The sequence below is a fragment of the Silurus meridionalis genome, chromosome 24 (assembly GCF_014805685.1).
Source record: "Silurus meridionalis isolate SWU-2019-XX chromosome 24, ASM1480568v1, whole genome shotgun sequence".
In the NCBI taxonomy this organism is placed as follows: domain Eukaryota; kingdom Metazoa; phylum Chordata; class Actinopteri; order Siluriformes; family Siluridae; genus Silurus; species Silurus meridionalis.
The window spans coordinates 7167784-7191128 of NC_060907.1; the positions used below are offsets into that span (position 1 = coordinate 7167784).

The 23345-nt window shown below is 37.6% G+C and overlaps 1 protein-coding gene across 2 annotated transcripts; it reads right to left on the minus strand.

Moving 5' to 3' along the window:
• Positions 1-7760: 7760 nt before the first annotated feature.
• mxra5a (matrix-remodelling associated 5a) lies at positions 7761-23070 on the minus strand. 2 transcript variants are annotated; one of them, XM_046837845.1, is made up of 7 exons: positions 22704-23070; positions 22268-22472; positions 19684-19813; positions 19176-19566; positions 13646-17590; positions 11995-12916; positions 7761-10708 (listed from the first exon to the last, which is right to left on the minus strand). In XM_046837845.1, exons 2-7 carry the CDS (start codon positions 22444-22446, stop codon positions 8800-8802), a joined length of 7476 nt encoding a protein of 2491 aa, XP_046693801.1. In that variant the 5' UTR covers positions 22447-22472; positions 22704-23070; the 3' UTR covers positions 7761-8799. The 2 variants fall into 2 exon arrangements, with proteins under 2 accessions (XP_046693801.1, XP_046693802.1); XM_046837846.1 differs by having other exon boundaries at positions 22268-22506.
• Positions 23071-23345: the final 275 nt, after the last annotated feature.

The following is a 23345-nucleotide window of genomic DNA, read 5'->3' on the forward strand; positions in this document are numbered from 1 at the left end:
TATCGTGTCTACCTTTATTGTGTCCACTAATCAAAGGGGCTCCTGAGTGGTAGAACAAAAATGCATTTGCGTTGTAGTCAGCAGGTCGTGAGTGTGAATCTCATTAGTGTCACTACCATGCGTGACCTGGGAGTCCAAAGAGCTCTCTTTCTCCTCTGTCAGTCAAAGTGGCACTAGACAATCAATGGTGTTTGAGATCTCATTATTGCAGAAGAGGGTAGATATCACTTTTCGAACTATGGAGCCTTGTGAAACAGTATTGGGTAGCAGTTAGAAAGGATAGAAAAATTATAAAAATAACTGCTTAACTCTCAGCTAGCTATCAAGCTATAAGATTGTAATTGGCAGATGACTAAAGTGTGGAGGGTCCTGTTAGTGTAAAAGATACAGATGAAACAAAGATCACAAACATTTGTTTTTATTCACCGGTTTCTTGTTTTAATTTTTAAAATGTAAATGATTTAATGTTAATCCAGTGTTTTGCAGATCAGAATTAATAAAACACAGTATGCTTGGTTTGAATTTATTGTTTAAGTTTTGATGAGGACCACAGATTTGGTGCTTGTAATTAAGTGGTTAGTATCACATGACCCGTTCAAATTATATTCAACAATATTCAAAATATTAAATATTACACTGCAATTATACATACATACATACATGTATCTATGTATGTATCTGTCTGTATGTATGTATGTTTGTATATATATACTTTTTTTTTTATTATTAAGCACTGCTTATTTTGACCTTGGTGCTACACTAGGGGGTGCCCTTCCTGCAAATTCTGTAAAATGTTTAAGCTCTCCAGACATATTTTAGCAATTTAGATTGTAGCTTATTAGGAGTTGTATTAAACCCATTTCGAATAAACAGTAATGCTGCTGTTTACCTGTGCATGCCAGTTGTTTGCTTGTAATGGCAGCCATATCCTCATCCTGTAGAACAGCACACTCATTCGTCTCCCTGTAGAGAACGCTGCAAACTTTAACAGATGTTACCTACAAACATCCTGATTCATCTCTGATTTGCTCGAAGATTGAGGCATATTTTTGGCCATTTGTACAGTATGTGTTTTGGTTTCAGATAGCATTAAATAATAGAAATACAACTAAGTATTTTTTTTTTATAGGTGGCAGTCATTTTGCAATGAAATAAACACAGTAGTTAGACTAGTATGGATGTGTTGCACAGTGAGACAGTTGCTGAGTGTATGGTTTTGAGATGCTGTTTTTCCCTACTGTTAAAAGAAGGAATAAAAAATACGATAAATGTGTTCTATGTTATTTTGACACATTCTCTAGTTCTATTCTCCAGTATTCATTTTTTTTTTTTTTTTATAAAAAATTATTTACCCAAATACATTACAGTTTTTTTAGCACGAACAATGGATATACAACATCTTCACCTGCCTGTTCAAATGGCAGGTTTCTGTTATATAAAATGTACACCAATAATTCAAAGAGGAACTTTTAAATTCACTAAATTATTTTAGGAAAAAAACAGTACATTAAAGCAGAAAAAAAGGAAAAAAAAACATTCCCAATAACTCAGCTGCTTAAATCTGCACACCCTTTTATAACTGAGGATGTGGTTGTGTTCAGAATGAACCAATCACCTTTAATCACATGCCCAAAAGTACTTCTCATACAGCTGCCATCAATGAGATTATTCTGATTAACCCCAAATAAAGATCAGATGCTCCGCAAAGATTTTCTTCTCATCTTCTGGTATTTTTTGATTTCCGACTGCTATGGTCTGCAAAGAGCTTACAAAGCATGCATGGCACCTTACTTGTTGAGAGCAACAGATCAGGATAGGGGTAATAAAAGAATGTCTCGAACATTAGACGTATCTGTCATGTCAGTGATGGAAACAGCATTGAACTCCAATGCCCAGATTACACTGAGGTGTAACACATGGCCCACCAAAGACTTACAGCCACTGCGGACACACTCTTGTTCACGTTCACTACTGATTGCACACGCCTGGACTCAATTTGTTGCACATCCACACAAGCATCCCGACTTCACACTCACTTTATGAAGTCTGCTCTGTGTTGTTTGATACCGGTCGTTCGATTGCTTTTCTGGTTCTGGATCTCATTTTCTGGTTTCCTCCACCTTCATCTGCATCAGTCTATATTGTTTGTGAATCTTGGACACCATGAAGGTTAACAAATAGGAAAAAATGCAGCACCACACTGACATCACTGACATGAACAGAAAAACAAAAACTAACCAGGAAGGCTGCCAAGAGAACTACAACAACATTAAAGGAGTCGCAGAAATTCCTGACAAGTACTTTTTACTCTTTGCTCGTATTATTCACATGTCCAGGCTATGGGATATAGACAGATGTCCTTTCTCACAAAAAAACATTCTCACATTCAAGCATGACTGAATCACCCCGAATCACCCTGAATCATGCCAATACATGCATGTCACTTCATCATTTCAAAAGGTATGTTTGGTGCAAAAAAACAAAAAAAAAAACAAAGACCCCGTTAGAAATTAGGTCTGTTTTTCTTCAGCCAGGACTGGAGCTTTTATCAAGGTAGATTTTAAGCAATAGCTACAAATACCAGCCATTTTTTTAGCCAAACCTTCAGGTGCCTGCTAATAAGCAGAAGCTGGTAAGGAATCTTACATTTTAGAATACAAATGATCCAAAGCAAACATTCAAATCAACACAACAATGCACATCAGCGTTTTTGACCGGATCCCAATCCTGAATCAAACAAAATGTTTGATATGAAAATATTCCTAAAATCCAAATGTGTTCTATAAACTGTTGATTTAGGGGTGTGCACTTATGCAACTAGGTTATTGTTTTTTGTTTTTTTCTTATTTTTCCTCCTATTTGTTTTCTAATATTTTCCTCTTAAGTATTCTCCTTTAAATTTTTTACATAGCGGGTAAAGAAGGTTTATTTTATATCTATTGTACATCATTTAATGATAATAATTATCAGATTATATTTTAGATGCTTTATGATAGTTTTATTATAGGATATAATTATTAATTTTTATATTAAGCATATAATTATTTAACATTAGTCTCCAGTGTCCACTGTTTCTGGTTTACATTTTGTATTTATTTTGTTAAAAAAGAATGACCTTTAATAAATTTAAAATCCTTATTATTGGCTAATTACAGTATAAAAGAGTTAAATACTTTCTATATTTCGCTACATAACAATATAATTGAATAATATCTTATATAAAATAATCAATCTTGGGGTTGTAACAGTAACTCACATCACCCAGTTCTATAACAGCATGTTTTAAAAAAAATATATTTTATTGAACTCATTGTTCCAGGATATTATATTAATACCCGTGAGTAATCCCATAATTTTGACCTTATAACTACTTTCAACTTACATAAAGGGATATTATGCTAAAAGGACAAAATCCCGAAACAGCAACTAATAACATGTTATAAATGAAATAATGTGAAATAAAGTGGATTTCTGACCTGAAATGTCATTTTCAGCATGAACATGTGTAAGTACCTGCCAATTTTCACAGAACGATCTGATATTTGTGCTGTTTATCAGGTTTATTCATAAATCTCCACCGACAAAGTAAATATTTCCATTCGGTTGGACTCTGCAATCAAAGCATAGGAAGCAGCACAAGTCATCATCATTTATGTCGGTTGTGGTTTGTTTGTGGAGACAATAAACTGAACCTGTTTGTTCCTGTTATAAATATTTAGGCTGAATCATCAATATTATTCAACGAATTTTACTCAATTTCTCAAGTCTTTCACATGCAAAGCTATGATCCACTGATAAGACCCTTGTACTTATACATTATACATTATACATGCTCGGTCTGCTACGCTAAGATCATAGATTTGTGTGCTTTGAAAACTAGCTGTCTGGGGAAAATAAACAGAAACACTGAAGAGGACAGCAGATGTCAACTGGGAAAAGAGTGTCCTGGGAATTTAACATCTGTCCTGCATGCTCTTTCGCCTTCCATCTTCTGTACATTTACATACAAATGTTCTGCTTTTTCTTCTTCTTGCTGTTGTTGTTATTCAGCTTAAATTCTCTGTATTGTTTTTGGACCATAAACTCATGCAAGACATTCTTCTTCTATAAACCTGCATAGTCAAGCCCATAGTTATTGGCACGTTTTATGTGTATTTTTGTAATAAATATAAATTAATTAAATGCAATAAGTGAAATTTTACGTTTCATTTGGTTTTACCCAATAACAGGTGAAACTTTATTAAAAGCTTAAAATTAACATATTTAATAAAAAAAATGTTCATTCGAGTGAAAAAGTTAAAACCTTGAACAAAATATATAAAGCTTGCAATTGTTTCTTTTAATCTAGTCTTGGGAAGAAGTGAACAGTAGCAGTTATTTTATATATTTTATTATATTTATACATACACACACACACACACACACACACACACACACACACATATATATATATATATATATATATATATATATATATATATATATATATATATATATATATATATATATATATATTTGTGTGGACAAACATAGCTTTGAGCTTTGTGGACTAGCCTGCTGGGCCACCAGTGTCAGTGGGTTTTTGGTCATCAGCTCCCACGCAGCCTAAAATACCTCCACATGGCCGAAGTCAACATCCATACTATGCACAATGAATGACCCAAACCTAAATTCTGATGAAAACACATATGTGTCGTAAGGCATTTACAGCCTATAAAAAGATTGAAAATGGACCTTCACACTAGGACGTCACCAAATGAGTCCAAATGTTGCTTACTTTGAAGGATGAAGCTGGTGAATTCAGTAATGAGGTGATAAAATTGAAACCACTCTGGAAAAAGTCACTATGGAAGCAAATCCCTCACCATTTGCACACTGCTGACTCAGCCCGGCAACTCCTAACATTTGGATGCTCAAACCAAATAAAAGCCAAGTGGTCTGCTAGCACATGTGAAAATGTTGGTAGTTCACATCCACAAGTATACCATCTGCTAATTACCAGTGTTTACAAAATATACAATTAAATTTTCCTTCATATTAAGTCATCTCTTTAATTATGATTGAAACTGCTGCATATTGCATTCTAATTAAGCTGTATTTTCATGTCTAACGCTCATCGCTAGTAAAGAATGCGAACATATAGGAAGCCATCTTGACAACTTGGGTAGCTGCAGGTCTTTCAGCACAATTAATGCATGTGAGACATTGCATTAATAGCTTACACTGAGTTGTCAGTTTATAGGAATAGGCTCTTCTAACCTTCTAACTTTACCTTACATTTATAGCATTTGGCAGATTCATATTCACAGCAACTTACATTTATCTCATTTATACAATTGAGTAGGGGTTAAGGGTCTTGCTCAGGGGTCCAGGTGTGGCAGTTGGTGTGACTGGAATTTGATTTTTGATATTTATTTATGTAATCCAGGACCTTTGTGGTTAAAAAAAAAAGTAATAAAACTCAAATATATATGTACCAGTAAGCACCCCCTGCCTTGCCGCCAGCTGTGCCCTCGCCAATTTAAATTATTTACCTGTTTTTCTGCTGGTGTTTAATATACAGTATATGTTTAAATACTTCAATTTAGGCAATTTTGCTATGATTATTAAATGTTTAACCTTTTTTATGAAAGGTTGCAAATGATTTGTATGGTGTGGGAGTAGACTACTGTGGTGAGAGGGCAGGGCCATTGGGGGTGTGGGTGTCTTTGACAGTAGGAATCTTGCCGAAGGTGCCAAAAAGGCTAGAAACCGCCAATGCTGACATTGTTTCCTTTTATTACAAAAAAAAAAGTAAAAAGTGATGTGGCAAAACCAGATGTTAGAAATGTTCACTGGCATCAAGAACCTTTTGCCATTTGTGTGTTCTGGGATTTCTAAGGGAAACTCTTACAGAGACACAAAATACGTTTTGCAAAGCACATTGGAAATTTGGCTCCCTCAGTCCTTCCATTGCATTGCTGAAGTGTTATGGCTATGCCTTGTACTAATCCTATTGGCCCTAGGTCTAGGATGGCACCAAACATGACAGTGCATGTTGAGCCTATACAAACTGGGATTAGTACTTTTTTCTCCATGTCCACTTGCTGAATCACATTTCCATTAGCATTCAGTTAACTCTTATTTCACAAAGGTTTATAAGTTTATAAGGTACAACTCTACATTTATGGTATTTTGGCAGGCCCAATCCAGAGTGACTTACAACTGGGCAACTGAGGGTTAAAAACCTTGCTCAAGTGCTCAGCAGTGACATCTTGGTGGTCCCACTGCCAAATCAGGCCTGAGGTCTACTATAAGTGACAATAAATTATGCTATGGGAATTAATTAAAATATCTATCTTCATTTTCTCTTAAATTCTTGCATTTCTATTTCTTATGCAGTACCAAGATACAAATATTTGAGAATCATTACGTGAAATGATTTAAATGTATTTCTCTGCTGAAAGAGATACGAAGGAGCTAAATCTTTAGTATTATTTCTGTTACATAATATTAGTTTGACCCTTTTTATTTACAACAATGAAATAGTATCTAATCTAGAAAGGAGACTGAGGCTGCTAGCTTTAAACATTGAGGAAATACAATTACTCTATGACCACTTTGTCACAATTCTGGCAGGTCAAAATTTGCAGGTGTGCCCAAGATTCAACAGTCCAGCTCTTGATTGTCTAGGACCAAATCCAATTCAGAAAAAATTAAGCTTTCTTTCACTTTTTGTTGCTGCCTCCAGTTGGAAAAAATCTGTCCTGTGGATGCTCGCACTTTTCAATTTATAGCCTTTCAGCTTTGAGTCTTGGAAAAATGATTACCCACGCTTTAAGCACCATTAACCAGAAGTTTGGGGAAAGGAAGGGAGTAGGCAAAGTGAACAAAGATTCACTTTATGTGGATTGGAATTAAGCCATGCTATTCATTTGAACAAAGCTCAGATTAGCAACAAACAGCAATCACACAATATGGCCATATGTTAGTTTTGAATGTTTCATTGTCCACCCTTTGTTTTTATGCTAACTATTGGGATTTATCCCAAGTCAGGGTTTCATTCGGTCTCAAGAATGTTCAGTGGGTGTTAGGGCTCTGTGGAGTTCAGGGTTTTGAACAGGCCACTCGAATTTTTTTACACTAAACCTGGCAAACCATGTCTTTCTGTTGCTCAGTTTTAAGTAGAGATAAATTGTCAAGCTTTGGGCCTCTTAGTTCCAATGAAGGGAAATTGTAATGTTACAGCAGACAAAGACATGCAATATAATTATTTGCTTACAAAATTGTTTGGGGACCATATTTGGGTGTAAATGTCAAGGGGCCAAAATACAAGGGTGTAATGTCTTATTTACACATTAGAGGTAATAAACTGTTATAATTATTTATTCATATGAAAGTGCAAAGTTTTCTGAATAAATGAGCTTTAAATTTAGCAAAAAAAGTGTTTGATTTTGTTTACAGATGGTAAATCAGTATTGACTATTTTAAGGAACTATGGAATTTGGAAACCATCCTCCAACAAACTACAATTTTATTCCTAATATATATTCTTAAATAACATTCTTAAAAATGTAGAATACAAAATTGTGTAAAAGCAAATTCATTTGTTCAAAGAAGCATTAAGGAAACTACATAAATGCCTGACTTAAGTAATTTAAGTTAACTTCCTTATTCACTAGTTTATTCTTTTGTTGTAGAATTGCCACTTGGCTGTTCTCATTTGACACTATAGAGGTTTGTTATGGTTGGTTTCAAGAAAACTTTAAAATAAGTTGTTTAAAATGGTCTTTATTACAGATATCCAAAATAAAATTAAATCTCAGTACAAGTCTTTGAAGGACAAATAAGTTAAAGCAACATCATAGAAAAAAAAAAAACATGTGCCTTTCTTTGGTCAGTTTTACAAAGATGCTGTCAGTATACATATACAATTTTATTCAATTGGCCAACTGGGTGCAACATACAAGTTTAGACAATTTTCACCTTTGAAAAGATTTCTGTTTATAATCTAAAAGGAAGCTCTATAAAACATATTTTTATATATAAAAATGTTATAAGAAAAAGAATTTCTCATCCAAATCCTTTGTTCAGTTCTTTGTGGACACATATCTAGCCCATGTACTTTAACTAAGCCCAAATGAGGAGTTTTACTGTTTTTTTTACTAAACATAGTGCTCTCCATGGTTAGGGTTTGAATTTCTCCCAGTCAGTCATCAAGGTGTCCAACAGCAAATATTTAAAAGAAATTGGAAAAAAAGTATACCTTTATAGGTTTGAGTGTAGGAAAATAAGAATGACTAATGTGTTTAAAAAAAATAAAAAAATTGAAAGTTTTTTTAATTTCCAATTTAAAATTCAAAACATTAGTTAATGTAGCTGTCTGGTTCAATATCCCTGAATGATTCATATTATTTTCATACTGGAGACGTCAGTAATAACCTCAGATTATTTTTTTTTTAAAGATTAAATAAAAAAATATATAGGCCTTATATATACAGTTTGACATAAATTGCCCCTGGCTAAAACCATGAAAAAGGGGTTTCAGTATTTACAAAAAAACCTACACTGAATTGTCAGATTAGTAGCTACTGGGTATTTGGTATGAATGGGATAAGTAGCACAACTCCCTAAATGTTAGCAATAATTGATGCGATAGAAATAACCGACTGACAAAGTGATGACAAGGATTCCACCAACACAGCAGAACATGTCCTGGATTGATAGTAAGTCATGTACACATTGAAAAAATAGCTAGACTAAAGCTATGGATTAGGTGAACCTGACAGATCATTGGGCACGTTTTATATTTATTGCTTCTCAGTACACATGAAGGTATGTACCCTTTGAATCAACCCCAATTACATTTCTAGCTGTGCATCTGTAAAAACCTGTGTCTTTTGGCGTGGGGTTCTGGATTATAAGGAAGCCCTGAGGGTGTATGTACTTGTTTCCAAACAGGCGTGGCTGAGTGCTGACAATTAACCGCGTTCTATCTGGAGTCTCCCATGCCACTTCTGCCTTGGGAATACCACTAGCTATACAATTCAGTTGAACTGCAACTCCTTTTCTGGCATAGGTGGTAGGAGGCGGCCCACTGGAGATTCTTGGTGAATATGCAATTATAGTCACTGGGATTGTTAGCAAGGAGCTTCCATATTCGTTTGCAGCACGGCAAGTGTAAGAGCCCCGGTCGTACACAGAAGCCTGCTGGATCGAAAGAGTACCATTTGGTAGAACAGCATAACGACCTGCCCGTTGAGCTTGGTTCAGAACAACTCCACTTGGCAAAGTCCATGTAAGACGAACTGAGTCACTAGTAGAGAGACAGTGCAACTGCAGGCTTTCACCATTTATGACACTTACAGGTGAGTTGTACCTGTTATTAATCTCTGGTTTCCGCCCTTGAGTCAGCACCACAGTCCTTTCAACCAGTCCACCAGCATTGCGCCCCAAGCATCGATATGTTCCTGCTTCTGACACAGCCGGGTTAGAAATGACCAAAGTCCCATCAGAACTGTGAAAGAACTTGCTAAATTGGGAGCCGCTCATTATTGAAGAACCACTAGGAAGAACCCAGGTCAACTGTGGTGCTGGGGAACCTTCGACCGAACAATTTAACATCATTGTCCTGCCAACGGTTAGAGACAGAGATTCCGTTTTAGGACTGTTGAGTCTTGGTTTCTCTGTAAAGTCCATCACATCGAGTTGTACCATAAGCCTAGCTTCTCCACCTTCGTTACGTGCAATACAGGTTAGTTTAGCTGTGTCTGTTACCTTTAATGAATGAATATCAAGAGTGCCATTCCTATGGACTGTCATTCGGCTACCATAATAAGGTGCTGGCAGTATGATATTCTTTGGGAAAACCCATAGCACATGAGGAACTGGAGTGCCAGAAGCCTCACAGTGGATCAGTTTCCTTTGATTCTTCATTGCAGAAACTTTCAAAGAGTTTATAGAGCCTCTTAGTCCATTAATAGCAGGAGGTGATACCAGGATCTCCAGCCTGGCCACTTTACGATCTTGCCCTGCACTGTTCCTAGCTAAACATGTGTAGTTCCCCCCATCAAAGCGCTGCACTTTATGAATGACCAGTGTTCCATCATTATGGATTAAGTACTTATCGGAAGCAGAAGGAATTGCTTTATTTGTTGGAGAAAACCACAATATGTAAGGGTTGGGATCTCCTTTGGCAGCACATTTCAGTGAGGCTGAATCTCCATACATGACCCTGATTACCTCAAAGGTCTTGTTTCTGATCACAGGTACATCTGCCACCACCTTGACATATACTTTCATCTCATCCTTGCCAATCTGGTTCTCAGCATAACATGTATAATCACCTTCCTCATGCACCCCCACATCATTGAAGAATAAAGTGCCGTTGTCAAAAACCACATATCTACTACTTGGACCACCATTGCTGCTGCCAGATTTCCTAATGCTGTTTACCATAGTGCCATCAGGCAGAGCCCACTGGATCTTCGGGTTTGGCAGACCTGACGCAACACAGTCGACTTTCAAATCACCTCCATACATAACCTTCTGGTTGATCTGTGTCTTCTGCTCAATCTTGGCTGGCTTTGTCATGACCCTGACTTTAAGGGGTACGTAGTCATCTCCCATTTTATTATGTGCAGCACAAAGATAGTCGCCTTCGTCTTTCTCTGTCATGGAGTGGACAGACAGTGACCCATTGGCAAACACCTTGATTCGAGGATCGTAACTGGAAACAAAAAATTTTGACAAATGGGTAAACTGTGTAAAGTAACATGAAGTTCCTTCACCATTACACCGACTTAGTTAATTAAGTAAACAGCATTTAATAGCAACAGCTTTTCTCAGGCAGAGTCACACAATAAATCTGACATATGCAACCAGTTAACAGATCAAATATTCACATACATTTCCCCCTGATCTCCCAGATGAAGGTTAGTTTTAAAGTAACCAACAGTTCAATGTTTAAAAGTTTGTGAATGACTCATAACTGTATCTTAATTTAGTAACTTGGTGTTTGGTAATGAAGTGCAACTTTACATAAGCAACACTGACTCGATAACATACAAGCCATTAATAAGAATACAAATGATGGCACCTGCATTCATAGCAACTAGTTTCTAACTAAATAATCATTTGATTGTTAATCATAAATATAATAATATATTATGTGTCTGCCAGTCCCTCATGCAATGGTATGATCCAAAATCATAATCCAACTAAACAGCTACTTCATTTAGGGTACAATATTTGGCAATACAATTTTTATTTATTAATCATTGAAAGCTGGCAGCCTGCACATTTCTTTCCTTCACCACCATCTGCTATATGGATCAATTTTCTGTTCTGATCTAAAAAATTCTGCGCAATCTACTGAGTAGGCACCAATCAGAGGCCTGATTTTTATAATGTCATCATGTAGACTTCTTACAAAGTATTTTACAGTAATTTAAAACTACCAAAATACAAAACACTAAAGTTTTTTGATAGAAGTTTGAAGCCATTTTCATCAACCCTCTCAATAACAAATGACAAAATCCTATTTTATATATATAGCCTAGCTTCTCCACCTTCGTTACGTGCAATACAGGTTAGTTTAGCTGTGTCTGTTACCTTTAATAAATGAATATCAAGAGTGCCATTCCTATGGACTGTCATATATATATATATATATATATATATATATATATATATATATATATATATATATATATATATATATATATATAAAAATCCTATTTATATATTTATAAATAATACATATTTGAAATACATGTATCATAAATACTGCCTATCCATGTTCACACCCACATGGAATCTAGCATGGCCAATTCACCTACGTACATTAGTATTTTTTGGAAGGTTGGTGGAAACCAAATATCCAGGAATATACAGAATCTGCTCAGACAATAACATATAAAGCCAGAAATCCCAAAGCTGTGCTGTTACTCATTAGACAGATGTAGGTATAAGTGTTTAACAATTTTTTTTTGCTGTAAATGAAATTTTTATTACCTATAATGAGCATCCACCAGCTTTTTGGATGGAGTCCTCCAGATGACCCTGGGCTCTGGATCTCCTGATGCAACACAATCCAGTTGGAGCTTTCCCCCATATATGACATCTGTTTTCTGTGGAGATGAGGCAGTAATCCTGGCTCTGGCTGATGCAATCGACTTTTTCACAGTCAAATTAACAGTTCTGGAAGAAATCCCTACTGCATTAGTAGCCATGCATTCATATTTCCCGGAATTCGCCGGACTAAACCCACGAATATACAGGGTCCCATTGGTAAAAATGAAGAGGTTAAGATCGCTAAGAAATTCTGAAGAATGAAGCTGTACACCATTTGGCAGAGACCATCGTATTGCAGGGGGAGGAGCACCTCTGGCACTGCAGTTCAGGTAGATAGTGGTGCCTTCTGGGAGAGTCATATTCTCATTTTTTAGTTGTTGGATCACTGGAGGTAAAGCAGAAACTGTAAGACGAACTGATATAGAGTCTGCGCCTGCTGCATTGCTAGCAATGCACTTATAAATCCCACGGTCTGTGTATGTAGCAGATTTAATCCGGAGCGTGCCATTTGCTAAAACGAAAACTCGATGCTCATGTGTACCAGGAAAAGAAGCATCAGTATGTAATATTGTCCTGTTAGGGAGCACCCATGTAGTGCGAGGATGAGGATTTCCTTTTGAAAGGCACACAAGGTCAACAGTATCTCCTAGGTTTTTGATTATTTCTTGATAGCGTGGCTGAAACACCCTGGGGTGTTCAGCTAAGACTATCAGAGTGACCACCAATTTGTCTTGTCCATACTGGTTCTGGACACTGCAAAGGTACTGGCCCTGGTCTAATGGAAGAACATTACGAATTGTCAGGGTGCCATTAAGGTGTACTTCAAATCGCTGGATTTTGGTGTTCTGAGTAATGCTGGCTCCTACAAAGGGATATAATGGCATGGATTAGAAGATTGCATATTAGTTCTGATAATAAAACCGAAAGATTATGTGTCCAATTATTGAATCACAATAAGAATGATACCAGATATTGAACATTCTACCAGATAGAGGCTAAATTTAGCCATAATTTGATATACATGTCTGATTTTGCGATGTTAGAAAGTTCAAGGAACTATTAAGACTATTAATAAAAACATATATTAAACCAGTATATTCATTATTTCCTAAACATTTTCACAAGTCTTCAAATATGAAAGGGTGAGGTCTTTATTTATAAAACACTGGAAACTTTTTACCATGTCATTAAAGATCATTAGATCATATCTAATCACCTGATACAGGGCATACAATCATTTGTTCGAGATATCGATTTAAAATAGAAATACATTCATATTCAGTTTAGCTAAATATGGTAACTATGGGATTTCTAAAAATTGTATTTCTATTTTAAATCGATATCCCGGAATGCAAATTTTTTAAATAAACACACATTAAATGCAAACACAAAATTACTAATCCAGAAAAAAAAATATTGTATGCCCTGTATCAGGTGACTGGATATGAACTAATGATCTTTAATGACATGGTAAAAAGTTTCCAGTGTTTTATATAAAGACCTCACCTTTACTATTTTCTATATTCGATTGTACTGTATATAAAGTAACATTATGCCATGTATATTTTATTTCTAAGAAAGAACAGCATACCTGTTGAAACCTTTGTCCAGGAGAGGAAAGGTTTAGGCTCTCCTATAGCCGCACAGGGCAGATAGGCATCAGATTCAGCCTGTACTGTCAATGTGGTAAGATTAGTGCTGGAAATCTTCGGTCGTCCTTTTCGAGCTGGGATAACTGGCTTTGGCTGAGAATGATGGACATTGTAGGTGGATGTAGGATGGTGGATAATAGAAGAAGTACTTTTTGGCTGCACAGGAAGGTTTTGTCTTGGAGGAGGAACTTGTGGGATAGCTGAAGGAACCTTCAGTGTGGTTTCTAGTTTTGGCTTTTTGGTGTCTGTGTCAGTGCTGTCTGGTTTAGTATTTTCTAATAGATGTGTTGAATGAAAAACGGTTGGTATGTTTCTGTTAGGTGACCTGATATTCTGTTCCGGGTTTAAAAGTCTTTCCCTGTTACTCTCAGGAATATCATTTGGACTGTCAGGTATTCCTAACCTGCCTATAATGGAAGGTACATTCTGGAAAGGTGTATGCGGGTGGATAACCGGGGTTCTCCATTTCTTTGTTGCTGTTGTAAGCATAGTTGTTGCTGATAATGTCTTTGGTAGTGGTGGTGGTGTTGGAGTAGTAGTAGTTGTTTTCAGGGTGGTGACAGGGGTACTGTATGTCCTATCTTCCAACAGAGGTGCAGTATTTGTATCTGCAATTTCCTTTCTACCTGAGCCTGTTTCTTTTGAAGCACTGTTTAGTTCTGTTGTAGAGACCATGGCAGATTGTTGAGCATTTTGCGATGTTTCAGGCCTCTCCGATGTAACCTGAGAATCCTCATGAGCCCCCTCATAGATGTTTGCTATTGTCGAAACGCTAGGGATTTCTAAATCATGGCTTGCAGTGATTTCATGCTGGTTTTTCACAGCATAAGAGGAGAAAGGTTTAAGTGAGAATTTTGGACTCTCGGGGAACATGTCAAACTTGATCCCTGAGCCGGGGTGTCCTGTAGTAGTGCTTTCCCTTTTTGCCTCTTTGAAATGAATTCCCATCAGGGGATGGAGCCTTGTAATTGTCTCGCGGTCATGGGATGGGGTGTTCTGAATTAAAGAAGGTATTGTTGAAGCAGTTTCTCTGTGTATAGTTGATTGTTCTGTAAAGCCTAAGGATGTTGATGAAGACACTGACAACATTGTAGTGTTTAGAAAAATATGATCTGGTTTGGCATATACCAGTGTAGGCTCCACTTCTGATTCTTTCTTTTTGACAGAAGTATTAGCAAATTTGGTATTTATGATGCCCTTCAAAAGATCTGTCTTCTTTTCATGGCCTGTTTTAGTAAGCATTCCTTGGCTGTCTGTAAATACAACAGTGCTAATTGAAACTATAGATGTTGCTACTTTTAATTCAGGTGTAGAAGTCACCTTGGTGGTCTCAGAAACCATGGTTGAAGTAGTTGGAGTGATATTTATAACATATGGAGATTTGGACAGCTTTGGTTTTGTTCTATTTCTATTAGGCTTTCTTCGCCTACCATTATTTTTACGTCTTGAATTGGACGAGCCCCTAGAGGGAGGCTTAAGATGAAGTGAGGTAGTATGTGCTCTTCTGTTATGTTCTAAAGTGGATTGAACGCTTGGTGCCATAGTGGTAAGCAGTGGGATTTTTGAACTGTCAAGTATCTCTTGTGATACAGTTTTGTCAGTAAATGAATGAGTCACAAAACAATTGTTTGTGTTTTGTTCTACATAAACAATAGATGTGGTTGATATTGGACTGTGGTCAGATTTTCCTTGATAAACTCCAACCCCAGGCCTTTTTAAATTGCTGTCTTCATAATCACTGCCACTGTCATTTTCATCACCTCTAGCCCTGGGAAGTGCTTCACTTTCTTTGTTATCCAATGTGTGTTTTTGTGTATGTTGTAAAAGGGTTCCATATGGAGTAGTGTTCTTAACAGTGCTCACTTCATTCCACTTGGCAATATCTGCATCCCCCACTGAACGAGTAGTAGGCTGTGGACCAATTGTGGTATATGCAACATCAATCAAATCTGAATCTCGGTCGACATCTGGAGCAGCGATTTGGTAGGTTATGTGTATCTGATCTTCAACATCCAGTGGTTTGATATCTAGGCTGACTTCAGTGGTTTGCACTGATGTCTCTGTTGTTGTGTATGCTGCTTCTTGTGTTGTTTTTGTGGTTGCATTAGCTGTAATACTATCTTGTCTTGATACGTTCGGTATTGACCCTGATTGCATTGTTAAAGCCATGTCAGAGTGATGTAATGTATTTGTGCTAATCAGACCAGAGCTTACAGTGGTAGTAGTTTTTGCATTTTCACCACTACTCCGGACTTTTGCAAGAATGTTAGCCCAATGCTCTGGATCTATCTGGCCATTTGACACACTGATCCTTCTCCTTGTTTCTGTCAGGTTACTCCTGTTAGTTGCCATAGAGATAGTTCCTCTTCTCGGCAGGGAAGGACGTCTCCACACTTTTCTGGTTGGGTGTCCACCCCTTACAGGAGCATTTTGAATCCTCCTTTTATAAGACGTATTCACTCGTTGAAAAGCTTTTGCTTCAGGCTCTTCATTTTCATTGTCCCCAGATGCCTCCAAATCATTGTTTATTGGAGCTTTTATTTTGGTTGAGATGCCTTCTGCCGGCTGAGGTCTACTGGAATACTTTCTTATAGGATGTCCTCCAGAGGTCCTTGTCAGAGTTACTTTTGTGGCTAATGTATCCACACCATGTTGAGATTCAGCCACACATTTATAATAACCATTGTCTGAAAGCTGGCTATTGCGAATGGTTAAAGTTCCATTCGAGGCCACAAACATCCTCGATAAATTTGACCATGTGTTTATAATAGTTTTGTCTGGTAAAATCCAATTTATATCTGGATCAGGAGAACCCAGGGCTACGCAGGGAAGAGAAACAAGCTCACTAGCAACTCCTGCCATAGGTTCAGCCACACCCTCACTTCCAGGAGCTGGAGTAGATGACTCCTCCACTGTCACACGAAAGGGAAGAATGCTTACATCAACCTCCACCATTGCTATACAGTAATAGACACCTGAGTCTGCATGATCCACAGCTGTTATAGCCAACAAACCAGATGGAGACACTGTGATCCTGTTATCACTGCTTCGATATGGGGCCTCAACTTTAGACCCACTGGGCAGCATCCACTTTATTAATGGGTTTCCTGAGCTGTGCACATTACAGTGCATCTGGATTGGGTTGCCGACCACAACAACCTGAGATGTTTTAGTGGTGTTTCGGGACTCTATCAAAACCCACTCTCTCCTCTGTTGCCTATCTTTCTCTGCCTCTACCAGCTCTGTAAGATGGGTGCTGAGAATGAGTCGAACCCTTGAATTTGTGGACTGAGGTCTGTTTAACTGTAAATTCAACATTGACTGCATTATCCATGCAGGTTGTGCCACCATATTAGCTTTCACACCAGTAAAATAAACAGCATCCAATTCTGCATCTTGGCGATACCTGTAGCTAATATGGGGGTCTTTGCTTAGCATAATCTCTCTCTTCAGGTGAGCAGGTACATCGCTATAATACGCCACAAGTCTCCATAGCTTTTCGTAAGTACCCCTGTCTATTGGGCATTCCAAGTCTAATGACAAGGTGATGTTTGTGTTAATCTGAAACGAGTTAACATGGGTCCAGTTCATTCTGGTCAGCTTGGTCGGGTTGTTCACATGACAATTCAAATCGACTTGGTTTCCGTGTTCGTCTGACAAGCCGAGTGAAACATTTCCAAGAGGTTGACTGAAGTCCTCTAATATCAAAAGTTCACTTGCTGCATCCACAGCATAGGTTTTGTGCGGGGCACTAATCACAGGACTAGTGCATTTTGGGTTGTCTAGCTCCCAAAGATTTGTTTTCTTTAGTTGTCGGGGAGAAAAACATACAGGGCATAGCTGTCCTTCAGGAAATGCTCTGTCTTTCTTGCACTTGAGCACATCTGATGAGAAAAGACTTCAAGGATTAGCATATAATTTAGTAATGCAGTGTATAGTTATCTACGACAGTGTTTACTTAAAAAATCTCAGATTACGAGATTAAAGTCGCAGCAATACGAGAATCGTAATATTTTGAGAAAATTTCTCAAATTTATGAGAATTTCTTTATTACGAGAATAAATAAATATTGTAAGAATAAATTTGAAATTACGTAATATATATTTTAAGAATAGTTGAAAAGTAGTAGCAGATGGAGAATAAAAATCATGTCCAGCGTGCTGGTGTTTAATTCCTTCAGGGTTGATTTCTTTGATAATTATCCTCATAGTCTCTTGAGAAACAATGTATCCTCTTCGAATATCATGCAGATGTAACCATCAATATTCTTGGACTTGACCACTGCTTGCCGTTTCAGACTGAACAAAAGAGGCAATTTCTTCAATGCCTGTCTGATTTTTTCTTCTGAATAAATAAAGTTTGCATTACTACATAACCACTGCAGTGTCGGTCTACTAATTATAACTCGGTGGTTTACTTTAGTCTCGTATTGCTATGACTTTATTCTCAAAATATTTTGACATTATTCTTGTAATTACAACTTTATTCTCCAAAAATGTCTACTTTATTTTCGTATTGCTATGACTTATTTCTTGTAATAACCTTTATGAGAAATCCTTTTTTTTTACATGGCACCAAAATGCCATCGTAGTAATCTGCTAAACACATCACTAACATTTACTGCCAATGTTAATCATTTACAGTGAAATAAAAACAATAAAATCAAACATCCAACATACAACTAATAGATCTCCCATGATCTATAAAGTCTAACATTACCAATTTACCTAATGGCATGCTTTTATAAGATAGGAGGAAACCAGAATGCCCACACGAAACCTACTTGGACATGATAATAACATTTAAAGCTTAAACCCTGTTGCTTTGAGGTGGTGCACTACGAGTGGTGGACAGTAACAATGTAAACCTAATTATTTACTGTACTTAAGTATTTATTTAATGTATCTGCACTTTACTGAAGTATTTCTATTTGGAGAGACTTTTACTTGAACTTCACTACATTTCAAAATCAAATATTTTACTTTTTACTCAACTACATTTTGCGAAATCAATCGTTCCTTTTTATTTATGAGCAGATAAAAACTTAAAGTTCAGAATCAGTTCAACAGCAAGCAGAACATTTAGAAAGCAATAAATGATGGAATAAACTCCTGACTCGAACTCGCCACAACACCCGTGACCTTATTCGCAAGATTTTTTTTAAGTAGTTGGACTCATGATCATTGTAATAGATATCAAACCGCGTTTGATTAATTTACATCATTCTATTAATAGATTGATGTGCTGAGAGTCACATTAGAGTCTTTTCACATAAACTGAGTTTATGTGAAAGGCAAATACTTTTGTTCTTTGACTTAAGTAGAAGTTTAAAGGAGCACTTTAACTGGAGTCATATTTTACCTACTGTATCTCTAATTTAACTCAACTACATGGTTTGTGTACTTCATCCATCACTGTGCCTCCCAATCCTTGATTTGCAATCAAATGTATGTAGGAAATTGTCCTGACCTGGTGCATTTGAGCTCCACTTTTTGAACCATTTCATCCTACAGTCACAAATCCAGGGATTCTCATGCAAGAACAAGTTCTCTAGCTGAGGCATCATAGCTAACATCGTTGGTGACAGTGTTGTAAGCCCATTCTCAGACAGGTACAGATTCTTTAGAGTGGACATGGGGAAGTAGTTAAGCACCGAGAACGTTGCAAAAGTGGCTGGATGGAGCTGCTGCAGACGGTTGCCTTCCAACTGAAGCAGACGGAGAGAAGTGAGGCCTTGGAATGCATCCGGGTGTATAAACTCCAGATGGTTATGGTCCAGGTGCAGCCTGGCGAGATTCCAGAGACCATAAAAAGTGTGTCTGCTAATGATCTTCAGCTTGTTGTAGCTCATCTTCATCATCTAAGAGGACACATAGCAGGAACAATACACATTTTTTCAGTATCTATGATTTTGTCCTGATAAAATAAGAATAGAAAAATGAGCCAGGGAAGCGTATTTCTGTTACAATTCACTCACCTGAAGGGATATTAGGTCATGAAATGCTCCACTGGGAATATTATGAATATTATTCCCATGCATAAGGAGGAGTTCTAGCTTTCGCATACCAGCAAAAGAGCTGTCTGTTATTCGGTTTATTGTGTTGAACCTGCAAAGGGAACAATTACAGTACACAATCATTCTTCAGAGCTAAGAGCTTGTCCATAAAATATTTTGCCTACAAATTTATAAAGGTGAAAAATTTCATCAGGGTTTTAAATCATGACTTGGAATGCTGTGTTGTGTCTTGAGTCTGTGTTTAAATCATTTGGGGAGGCAGGTGTGTGCTCATCCAATTCGTTTTGATGAGCCATGAGGAACAGAACAATAGTGGCTTTGTTTGGTATGGTGGCAGAGAGACAGCATTAAACTGAATCCAAAAACAATTTTGAAAGTTCAACAGCACAGGGAAATGTAAAGAAATTGCATCTCTGTGTAAGTAGGAAAAAAGCACCAAAACCAGCTACTAGTTTTACAATTTTCTTTTCATGTAGTCCTTCTAGGGCAATAAAGCATACAGTAATACCCCATTTATCGCAGTGGTTACGTTTCAAAACCGCCCGCGATAAACGAAAAACCGCGATAAACGGACGCCATCCCAAAAATGCTTTTTTTTGTGTAAGCCGTAAATCCTCCTCCCACACACTTTAAACACACACAGAAAACATCTGCAAAGATATAGCGAGATGAATTTTGTGTAAATTGGTAGAAATACAGTTCAATGTATCACATTTATAGTGAGTACATGTACTCACTATAAATGTTGCGTAGCCTATGCGCAGTTTCTCTGCTTGTTTATTAGTTGGAGTGTCCTATGACTCAAAAAAGAGGCGGAGATAAAGATACAAGTCACCGCATTCTTTACTTTCTGTATTGTATTAACATTTTACTTCATTTTACAATCAATAATTATATTTTTATTAATACATGCGTTTTTTGGTCTATGGCGCTTTCCGCGAGAGACCGGGAAAATCAGCCAAACTAAATAGTTATGTGGAAAATGCAATTCCGCAATAAAACGGGGGAGCGAGATTCCAACCGCGGTAAAGCGGGGGAATGATGTATATTGTAATTCTTCTGTTGCAAATAGGGGACATGGTAGCTTGTGGTGCAAATAGGGGAAGTGGTGCAAATAAGTGGAAGTACTGCAAATAGGGGAGTTGGTGCAAATAGGGGAAGTGGTGCAAATGGGGGAAGTGGTGCAAATAAGGGAAGTGGTGCAAATAGGGGTGCAAATAGGGGAAGTGGTGCAAATAGGGGAAGTGGTGCTAATTGGGGAAGTGTTGCAAATAAGGAAAGTGGTGCAAATAGGGGTGCAAATAAGGAAAGTGGTGCAAATAGGGGTGCAAATAAGGGAAGTGGTGCAAATAAAGGAAGGGTGCAAATAGAGATGCAAATGGGGCAGTGGTAGCTCAGTGATTAAGATACAAAGATTATGTTGTGGTATTGATTTCTCATAGAAATACATTTGGATAGGTGTATCCAGTGAGACATTAAACAATATTTGGACAAAAATATTGGGACACCAGACTTGTCTAACCACATGTGGTTTCCCCCCAAAATTGGCATCACAAAGTTAGAGCCATACAATTTGATAGGACGTCCTTGGATGTGGTAGCATGACATTTTCCCTTAACTTGAACTAGAGGACCCGAACCTGTTCCAGCATGACAATGCTCCGGTGCACAAAGCCCATGAAGATATGCTTTACATGGGTTGGGGTGGATCTTGAGCGTCCTGCTATAGAACTCTTAGCCCCTACATCAATTAATTTTTAATTGTGAAGTGCTTTTTTGTCAGAGATAAAAAGGTTGAGATTGCATGAGAAAGAAACCTTGAGATTTAAAAGGGAACCCATCTTCATCCATCTCGGTGACACAGAATGTTCATTCAATACAGTTCCATCATTTTTTTAGATGTGCAATAATGAGCGATTAAATGCAAATCTCTTTCATGCAAGCTGTGGTCCTGCGCCATCATAGCATACTGTTGATATTACAGTCCAAATCCATTCTTAAAGATCTTGACATGCTCAGTAAGTTCATGGATCAACCCTATTAAACACATTCTGGATGAATTGGAACTCTGAATGCACCCCAGGCATCCTCACCTCACCTACATCAGTAGCTGACCTTACTAACGTGGATGAATGATCACAAATATCCACAAGCGCACACCAAAATCTAGCAGAGGAATGGGGTTCTCATAAGAGTTATTAATAAAAGAGGTTATAATAAGGTCAAATGGGGAATAATGTGGAATGAGATTGTTCATAAAGCACATATGAATCTTATGGTCAGGTGTCCACAAACTCTTCTCCATTTATTGTGTGTACAATGATGATAATCTGCATTAGAGGGCAGAAGTATTTTTCTATTAGCTACTATGTTCTGGAAAAAGAAAGTGGTGGCAGGAAAAGCAGTCAGTCTTACTGGTGTCTAAAAGCTTGCTGTGGGTTCCTTTACAATAGTTTGATGGGGTTATAAGGTTGCATCCAGTGGGACATAAAAAAATTAATCTTTTAATGCATATTATTTTAATTTGTCTGGTGCATCACGCTTACCCCAGGTTCATGCGCTCCACGTGTCGGGACACGCCAGCGGGCACCGTGAGCAGGGAGCGAAACGTGCAATGAACCTCTCCGGGCTGCGGGCACGCGCACGGCCGCGGGCAGCCTCGCGCGCTTCTCGCCAGCGCCGCCAGCGTCAGCAGAGTCAGCACGCGCGCGACACAGCGGGCCATCTTCAGCTTCACAGCTGCAGCCAGACCTTTACAAACCCACAACCACGATAATCATCAAGACTGCAACACAAGCAATATGCAAAACAATGCGAATTTTGTTGCAATTTATGCATAAAGTAATATGCAAACAAATAAATAAAAAGAATTTGCAATATATGCATTGCAATTTTTTTTTTTTACATCCATGCATTTTACATACATAAGAGTTCTAGAGCAACAACAAAAAAAATCAAATAAAACAGGAATGAACGACTCACCTTATATGCTATCTTCTATCAAAGACGATTCTGTACTAGATTTTAACATGACTTTCATTCATTGTTCTCCTGAAAAGTTCTTTTTTTATCCAAATGACACCGTGCAACAATTAAACAGTGATGAAGAAAAAGCAGAAAAATATCCCAAACGTTTTCATTTACACAGAATTTCTTCAAATATCCCACAATGTTTGTGTATCCAGTCCCTCCAGAAAGACAAATGCATCCACAATGCTATAAATACAAATAAATACGTTCCGTTCAGCTTGGAAATTCCATATAGTCTGTCTGTTTCTTCGCATCTGCTTCTTCATTTAGGTTTTAGAGAACTCCTGAGAGAGGAGGGTTTTTCTGCTAGATGAGTGCGCTTCAGGGATGTGGAGGAGTGGCTGAGCGCGCGCCTTCTGCACGCTCCTTCCTTCCCAAACTCTTCCACTGAGGGCTGGACAACCGGCTGAGTTTCCTCCAACACTGATCCGGTGAGGAAAAGATGCTTCAGTGCACTCAGAAACAATTCACTCACAGTTTCCACTCATGTCAATCAGCCGAGATGGGTTTGGTGTCACAATGTTCTTGAGTTTTTAAACTGGAGATGGGGAAAGGAAACCTATCACTTACTGGGAGCCCAGTGGGAAAGGTTCT

Excerpts from the sequence above, each read along its gene's own strand:
- mxra5a (XM_046837845.1), bottom strand. The coding sequence starts at position 22,446 with ATGGCCCGCTGTGTCGCGCGCGTGCTGACTCTGCTGACGCTGGCGGCG. Across the intron at positions 19,814-22,267 it reads GTGGAGCGCATGAACCTGGG|GTTCAACACAATAAACCGAA; the intron begins GTAAGCGTGATG and ends TTCCCTTTGCAG. Across the intron at positions 12,917-13,645 it reads CTGGACAAAGGTTTCAACAG|GAGCCAGCATTACTCAGAAC; the intron begins GTATGCTGTTCT and ends ATCCCTTTGTAG.